Genomic DNA, 8,705 nt, shown 5'->3' on the forward strand with positions numbered 1-8,705 from the left:
GTGGTATAAGTAGGCCTACTTTTACTTAAGTAGAGGATCTGAATACTTCTCCACCACAGCACAGAGAGAGAGATGTTTTCCACTGAAGAGAAATACAACTGTTTCGGCTCACATGCGCTGTCTGTGGCGAAACACGTCGCTGACAGAAAAGACTACAGGGAGAGAGAGCGCACCAGCCCCTTATATACATGCCTATAAATAACCAGCCAATCAGCGGCGAGACACTGGGAGTTAAACGCGCCAATTAAAACGGAGAAGGAACCAAATGAAGTCACAGTCCGGCCGCGATTGGCCGACTGTGATATCATTTGCAAGCCCTTACGCTGCTCGCCGCTGATTGGCTGAAACCCTGCAGGCGTAATCCTGCCGTGAGGAAAAGGGGGGTGGGGGGGAGCGGGCTTCGAGGTTTGAATAGGGAAGTTTGCAGAGCGCAGTTGTTCCCCATCCAGTCCGGTGCAGTGTTTGCAAACACCTTGAACGCAAGCGAGTGAGCGAGAGAGAAGAAGAAGAAGAAGGGGGGGACTGACAGACGGACGTTCGGCTGCTACTGCTGCTGAAAACAAGCGCTTCTACTCCGCTTGCATCGCAGGGGACCCCGCTCTTATTCCTTCCGCTGGGTGTTTATTTTTTTATTTTTATTTTTATTTTTTACCTGACAAACAGATTTAACTTGCAGCTAAATAGGCTTCTTATTTTTTGAAACAAGCTCTGGAAAAAAGAAAATAAAAGAAAAATGGATGTTCTACCCATGTGCAGCATCTTTCAAGAACTTCAAATAGTTCACGACACGGGCTATTTCTCAGCCTTACCGTCACTGGAGGAGTACTGGCAGCAGGTGAATCAATCTATCAACTGTTTGGTCAAGTCGCTGTTTTTTTTTTTTTTTTTTGCGCTTGTGTGGCAAAGCGGAACTGAGACGCTTCGTTTGCTTTGATAGATTACACCGCGGTGTTCTTGAATGCGCCAGAAGTTCGAAATGGCATCGTTAACGGTTGTAAACACAGGTTGACCCGGTGCTTAGACGGCGCCCGTCTTTTCACCTGGCGTGCTATTCTTTAGGATGAGTTTCGTTTTGGGCTTAGATGAATGGGGACAGAGTAACTCAGCAGCAGCACGGTGCTGCTGGCGCTTTTTACTGCTCTGCTGTATTTTTGGGCATGACTTGTTTGAGCGCACGAGAGCAAACACTAGCCGGTGTGGGAGGAAGTAGAATTTCAAATCAGTCAGTCAGTTATTTCAAAATCAGTATGTAGCGTTGGCTCAGGATCAGCTCTGTATTTAATGAGATGATTCCGTTTGTTTTGACATTGTTTCAGAACCTACATTATGACGTTTTAAATGTGACCCAGTGTTTCAACTCCACGCTGAAGAATGTAACAGTAACCTTATCGCCCTTTTTCTCAAAAACATTTATTTTCCTTTTTAAAAAAATAATAATAATAATAAAAAAAAACATCCATTTGCATCATGCTTGGATTTGAATGGCCTCCACAACATGACAATATCAAATGTCAGCCATGGCTCAATCGCTGCTCGCATGTGTAGGCACTAGCACAGCTGGAAAATATTGTGCAAGGCTACAGAGGCCTGGAGGAAATATTTATTCTAGCTACATCTGCCTTGTCAGCCCCCTATACTGCCTGTGAGCACCTTCTAATGCATGGCCCCTCGCTGCTTCTTTTTTTTCTTCAACTTAAATGGCCTCTGAAGGCGACTGGAAGCGGGACTAAAAAGGGGATGACACTGAGGAAGGATGTGATTGCATGTCAGAGGTTTGCATGAGGAAAAGCATCTGAATGGAGGAAGGGGGAGGGTTTGAGCAGCTTCCTTAAAAGGACTCTAGATTTGATCAGTGAGTCATTTTGCTGAAATGACAGTGCAGGTTTAGTGTTGGGCCGCGGTCAGGTGAGGAGAGTCGGGAGTTCAGGGGGATGACAGTGAGTCACGTGAAGCTGATGTGGCCGGTGCATGCTGGGATGTCTGGGATGAGGCTGGCCTAGGTGAGGGAGTTTGAGTTCAGCCAAGTCAATCAGTGAATTTAGAATCATGGTATTGCAAATGCAGATGTTTACTTTGATTGTCAAATAATGATGCTGATTATTGTCTCCGTGAATCATTCAAGCCAAAGATGATGCACTTAATTTGATTTGTTTTATCCAGCAGTCCCAAACCCCAATATATTTCATGTAACATCAAATATAATACAAACGAGCAGCAGATCCTTGTATTTGAGGAGCTGGAACCTGTAAATAATTGGCATTTTTGCTTGAAATTGTAATTGAAACTGTAATGTCTAAACGCGATAGTTGCAACTATGAGCTGGATATGTACAATAAAGATAAGTGGAGTAATATCTCCAATTTCCTGGTTAATACTTCCTGCTGTAAGCACTTAACAAATAATCCGCCACACGAGGCATTTTGGGGGTATGTTCCCATGCATCATTTAAAAGGATTTCCCACACAGCAGCATTTTGCTGGCGTGTGAATGAATGAAGCTCCTCTCTTTAGGGCTGCTGTTGTAATTCATTCATTCTTACTGTATCTTCTCACCCGACCAGACATGCTTGGAGTTGGAGCGCTACCTCCAAAGCGAGCCTTACGTCTCCACAGCCGACCTCAAGTTCGACAGCCAGGAGGACCTCTGGAGTAAGTTGATCTTGGCCTGCGGGGACAAGGCCAAGGCCGAGTCTGACCCCAAGCTGCCCGCGGCCCACGAGGAGGACAATCAGGACAGCCAAATCTTGGACACCAACAGTGTGAATTCTGACGCCAGCAGCGAAGCTTCAGACAGTTCGGAGGAGCTCTCGCCCATACACTGCTTTACCTCCAACCCTCTGGGCTCCGTCTTGGTTGGCTCTGGACCTTTTAGCCCCTCCATCATAAGCACTCCCCCGTCCTCTCCGGAGGCCAATTTGGAGGCCGGCGGCGTGACTAACGGCTGGGTCGCCACACACGCCGAGTTGCACTTGCCGGTCAAAATCAGGAGCGGCGGGGTGGCAAAGAGCACGGAAAAGACGGGACTCATCTGCGGGGACGCGTCTCCGGACGGCAGGAGGCGAGTACACAGGTGTAACTTCAACGGCTGTCGCAAGGTTTACACGAAGAGCTCCCACCTAAAAGCACACCAGCGCACTCATACAGGTGAGTCTCAAGCACCTATCAGAGCCGAGCTGGCCTATAGCACGACCACGTGCGATTTATCTCTTCTTTAACCGAAAAACTACAGAGAACCGACATGAGGCTCTTCTCTGCTGCAAAATCGATTCATTCAGTTTTGTTTTTTTAAAGTTTAATTGAGTGAATGGCGGAAGTGCTTTCAATTCAGTCTTCCACCTTAATGGCATTGTCCATCCATTGTGTAATGTAATTAAAGGTCCACATTGCATGATGCCCTCAGCTGGAGCGCTGTGAGTATTAGCTCTGCATGGCTGGATACCTAAACTGTGACCTAATCTATCTGGAATGTGACTGACTGAGCCAGCGAGTGGGCGGGCGAGAGAGAGAGAGGGGGTTTGCACATGGGAGATAAAAGGACTTGAAAACAGATTGAGTTTCACCATGGGAAAGGGGTGAATGGGCGGAGAGCCTGGGGGCACAGAGTTGGAAGGGCTTCGAATGGTCATTTGAGCATTTTTCTTATTTTTGATTAGCAGCATGAAATAGCACGTGTGGCTTTTTTTTTTTTCTTTTTTTTTCCTCCACATTTACTTCACACATTCACCTGCACAGTATCGCTCTTAGCATTCTTAGCATGTTTCAGGTTGTTAAAAACGCAGCTAGTGATCCAACAGGTCCAGCGGAATCTGGGTCTCGGGTGACTTGTCAGCGCTTATGTCATCTGGCCTGGCCCTGGGATGATTGATCTGGACGCAATTTGAATAACAACAGATCAAAGCCGACCAATTGCAGCCTGAGCATGAAAACATTCCTTTTGGTGCCTTGAGCTCAATTAATCATCCCCCTTTGCCTTGTTTGTTCTGCAGGTGAAAAGCCTTACAGGTGTTCATGGGAGGGCTGCGAGTGGCGTTTTGCACGAAGCGACGAGTTGACCAGACACTTCAGGAAGCACACTGGGGCAAAGCCATTTAAATGCAGTCACTGTGACAGGTAAGACACACACCATTTATCTGCAAGTAACGTCACCGGGTTCCCCCCCCCCTCCCATTACACACAGATCCAAGGCATGCACTGGTGACGTGCATTACTGTTGATGTTATCGATTTGTCTTGTCATCCAGATAAGGATGCATGTCTTTAAAGATGGAAAACACTGATAGCTCAAAAAATGACAGCTAGATATCAGTATCAGCCTCGAAAATCCAGTATCAGTCAGTTATACCAAAGATGAATCAGGACTAGGGCTGCAATTAACGGTCATTTTCATTGTCGAATAATCTGTCGATTATTGTTTTATTTTCTTGTTTAATCGATTAGTTGTTGGGTCTATAAAATGTCAGAAAATGGTGAAAAATGTCGTTCAGTGGTTCCTAACGCCCAAGAGGACGTCCTCAAATGCCACGTTGTGTCCACAACTCCAATATTTTCCGTTTACTGTCCCAGAGGAGTGAAGGAACTCATCAAAGAATTTCCATTTCCTTTCATAAGAAATGACTCAAACGGATCGATTTTTCATGAAAATACTTGGCGATGAATTTAATAGTTGACAACTTTGATTCATTCAGTCGATGAAACGATGCAGCTCTAATCAAGAGGTCATTGACCAGCGGTCCATCTTTGCATTGTGACTGACTTCCTCTCTCTCCCCCCTCCCCCTCCCCCTTGTCCCAGATGTTTCTCCAGGTCTGACCATCTGGCTCTTCACATGAAGAGGCACATCTAGGGCAGGGCAAGCTTCAACCGAGCAACACAGAGAAGAGGAAAGTTTGAAAAGAGAAATTTAAAAAAAATAAATAAAAAAAGCAAATGCCGTCTCCCGACCAGTCTCTTGGTTGAACTGTCCCAGAGCAGAGTGGCGGGAGTGTGTTCCAGCCAAAGCATGCCGTTTTGCACCATACTGAAACCCAGTGCCTCCGGGACCTCTCTTTGGAGAAAGGCGCTCTGAAGGTTGTCTGTTGCAACAAAAAGGAAAATGGATGGGGAAGACTTTTTTTGTTTTGTTTTTGTTTATCTGATTGAGATGGACTTACAACACACACACAAAAAAGACAGCAAAAAAAAGAAGAAAAAAAATGATAAAGGACACACAAACAAAAAGGCTGAATGATTTGTATGTATGGTGCATGATGTTTTGGGGGGGGGGGGGGGGGTGGACATCTCCCGGACAGCAGATACACTGGTACTTTTACAAAAACTGTCTGAGGTAAGCATGTGTGCACTGTGAATGTCTGAGATTGGCTGACCGGCCCACTGGGAAGAGAAGAGAAGAGAAGAAGAGATTTTTTTTTTTTTTTGGGGGAGAAGAGATGGATTGATGGATGGTTTCGGGGCTGGTACCAATGTTGCTGTGGACTGAATGGGTTTCTGGAGGGGGACATTCCGTTTGTGTTTCCCCGGTGGCAGTATGAGGATGGGGCAGGATGGAAGTTCCTGCCTGTCTGTCTGGCAACCAGACTGTGGGGGTGGGGGTGGAGGGGCTTCTCCGAAGCTTTTGAGGCCTTGGGTTTGGCTTAAGGTGGACGTGCCCCCATTCTGGTCAGTGTCCCAGGGACCAAGACACCCCCCACCCCCCCCTCCCCTCTTGGTCACTGTATGACAGGAGCTTTTTTTGGTGTTTTGGTGCAGCTACTAAATGTGCAATGTGTTATGTAGCCTGGTTTATTATTTTTTTTACAAGCTACAAAGCTGATTTGTAGTCCAATTGTATAAGCTGTGTGCTTAGAGGTATAACACAACTATACTATAACTTCAGTATCATAGACAGGTGTTGCATGGTTCTAGGGTTTGTTCATTTCATGTTTCCACTGTAATCAGGACTGCAAATAGTTTCAATAAAAGTGCAGCTAAAGTGCGGACGGTTAAATGTTACGATATTGTACATAAAGCCTTGACGATTTCCTCTTTTTATTTTTTACTACTTCATCCGTTTCATTCTGGCTGGAGATTTCACCACTGCTTACTCATTTTCTCATTCATCCTATGCCTTGAGGAGTAATTTTGATTTTTTGTACTTTCTTTTCTATCTAATAATGCACTGTTGACCTTAATGGTGCCTTATGCAAGTGACTCAGCCCGGCGGTAGCCGTGGTTTTTTTGCTCCCTGGGGGGAAGTCACATTTGTTGTATGGGTGATTTGACAAGCTTGATCAAGGCTCGATTACACATTAACTCGCACATCTTTTTGTGTTCAATGACCGTTGTCCGCGTCTATTCCGACGTTTTTAAATTGTGTGGTTGAAATGTGAAACGTTCAGAAAAGCACCTTCTCTCAGTCGTCTTTGAGTCAGAGCACCAGATTGGTTGATAGGCTATCCCATTTAATTAAATCCGAACATGTAAATAAGACAAATGCTGTATGTTTAGAGCACTTAAAATTCATTTATTAAAGACGTTAACTACTGTGTAGTATGTACTCGAGTCCATCTCACACACACACACACACACACACACACACACACACACACACAGCTCTAAAGGTACAAAACAAGCGGACTAGGTGAATTAAAAATGGGGTTTTTATGTGCAGTTCATTCAGTGCTGCTCCTTTTTCGTCGTATCCCTCCCCACCATCACCAACGCCATCGTCTCCTCCATGTCGTCTCCCAACCCCTCCCCACCATCCCGTCCCTTTCTGTCCCTCCATCCCTGCAAGTGGGACTGAAGAAAAAGCTAAAGATTTATTGTAATTAACAGGCTGCAGTCGGACAGGCCTCGCCTTGTACTGCCTCTCCGTAATGAATTGCTAAAGGCTTTGTTGGCATGGAATCTGTCACAGACTGCTGACTGTGTAGGTTGGTTATTGACCTGTCTGGGCAGCGTTGTTTTAGCCAAGCTGCAACAGTATTATGAAAACCACAGGAGTGAGTGAGGGGGGGGGGGGGGCTCTTGGGAAGGGGATAAAGATCAAGTGTTAATGGTGCTTATGGAAGTTCGACAACAACAAAAAAAAAAGCCCATGATAGATTCTCTTTTTTTAAAACGTGGATCTGTTTTGATTTTTATTGGAGGTGGAAGGGGGACTGAACAAAAGGTGGAGACCATGGTAATGATAGGGATCAGAGTTCTTACTGTTTCAGGATAGAAGTGATCTATGCCACCCACTCCAGATCAGCGACCTCGCTGTAGGAATTCAATGTTGCAGAAAGTTGCACCGTGGCGTGCTACGACTTATGGATTTCAGATCAGCGAGCGAAAGAGACAGGATGAGTACAAACTTGAAACTGCTTGCTGCGATAGATTTGGGAGTGCTGGCAGTGCCTTTTGTGGGCAAAGGAGAGGAACATCTATTCTGTGGAGAGAAGAGGGAAAAAAAGGGCAGCCAATACTGTTCAAGTGGTAATTGAGCCTTGATTAAGCCCCATGTTTGCTCGCATCTTTTACGCTTCTCATCATCGCCTTTATCCCACTACCCCAACTTCTTCAGACACACACACACAACTCTTTGTTCTCAACTGAATCTTTGTATAAAAAAAAGAAAAAAAAAACTTTTGTAAAATTGTTATGTTTATGCTTTATGAAATTTTTATTTGAAATTGTTTTGCAAAATTGTTATATTTCTGTATGAATGTATTTTTTATTGGAATAATAAGAAATTCTTATCTGACTTTGGCTTGCTTCCTTTGTTGATTCTCCTCAGTTATGCTTTATTATTGTGAAAGCTTTTTTTTTTGTGCCCGTGGTAGGTTGCAGCTTGTTGACGATGAATGTACAGTAATTATTAACGGACTGTATTTATATAGCAGTAACGATTAACGACTGCTCAAAACACGTTTACGCAGTACAGGAACCATTCGCACACACATTCACACTGCATTCATTTACACACACAAAGACACTGACTGTAGGGCCAGGGATCGAACCACTAACCTTCCAGTTGGTAGACGACCGCTCTTACCACCTGAGCCACAGCCACCCCGTGACACAACCCGATTAGGGTCAGGGTGTGAGCAGGGGCACATATTAGACATTTAGAATTCAAAAATAAACTAAAAAGAGGAATGTTTTTCTACTTTGCGCAATATACATTCTTTGTTAAACAGTCACCTGCTAGAAGCTCTAAGTGGCCTCACCTCTTCTTAACTTGTAAATACCAGCATGGACATATCTTTCTCCAACGAGCATGTTATATCTTGGCAGAAACTGGTCACTAAACACAGAAACCTGACGCACGCTCGCTCCCACTGGCAAACACTCAGTTTTTTTTTTCCCAAACACCCCCTAGAAAAGTTTCTGTAAAATCTCACTGCAGTGGTTTTCAGTTCTAAAAGCGACTGACTGCTCACTCCTTGGAGCTAGCTAGCGCTCATCAAAGCAGTATAAATAATTTATCTCCATCTCTTACAGCCCATGGCATTTAATTAGAGAGCAGCTTTTATACATTTGTTAGATAATTACTCTACTTGACACAGATAATGATACAAAACAGCAGTGGATTATCCAAAGAGCTGAGTTTAAGTCACAAACTAACAAGAAAATAAGATTATAAAAAAAAAGAATGAATAAGAAAAAACGACAGCCTTCTTCTTCTCTGCTCCCCTGTTTATGGTGATGACCTAGAATGGGCAGGCAACTTATTAGCTCCTCTGAT

The 8,705-nt window shown here is 44.6% G+C and overlaps 1 protein-coding gene across 1 annotated transcript; it reads left to right on the forward strand.

Moving 5' to 3' along the window:
* Nucleotides 1-407: 407 nt before the first annotated feature.
* klf6a (Kruppel-like factor 6a) lies at nt 408-5,150 on the forward strand. Its single transcript, XM_039790372.1, has 4 exons — nt 408-835; nt 2,561-3,143; nt 3,986-4,109; nt 4,790-5,150. The coding sequence occupies exons 1-4, from the start codon at nt 734-736 to the stop codon at nt 4,839-4,841; spliced, it is 861 nt and encodes a 286-aa protein (XP_039646306.1). The 5' UTR covers nt 408-733; the 3' UTR covers nt 4,842-5,150.
* The last annotated feature ends 3,555 nt before the right edge of the window (nt 5,151-8,705 follow it).

The sequence above is a fragment of the Perca fluviatilis genome, chromosome 22 (assembly GCF_010015445.1).
Source record: "Perca fluviatilis chromosome 22, GENO_Pfluv_1.0, whole genome shotgun sequence".
Classification (NCBI taxonomy): domain Eukaryota; kingdom Metazoa; phylum Chordata; class Actinopteri; order Perciformes; family Percidae; genus Perca; species Perca fluviatilis.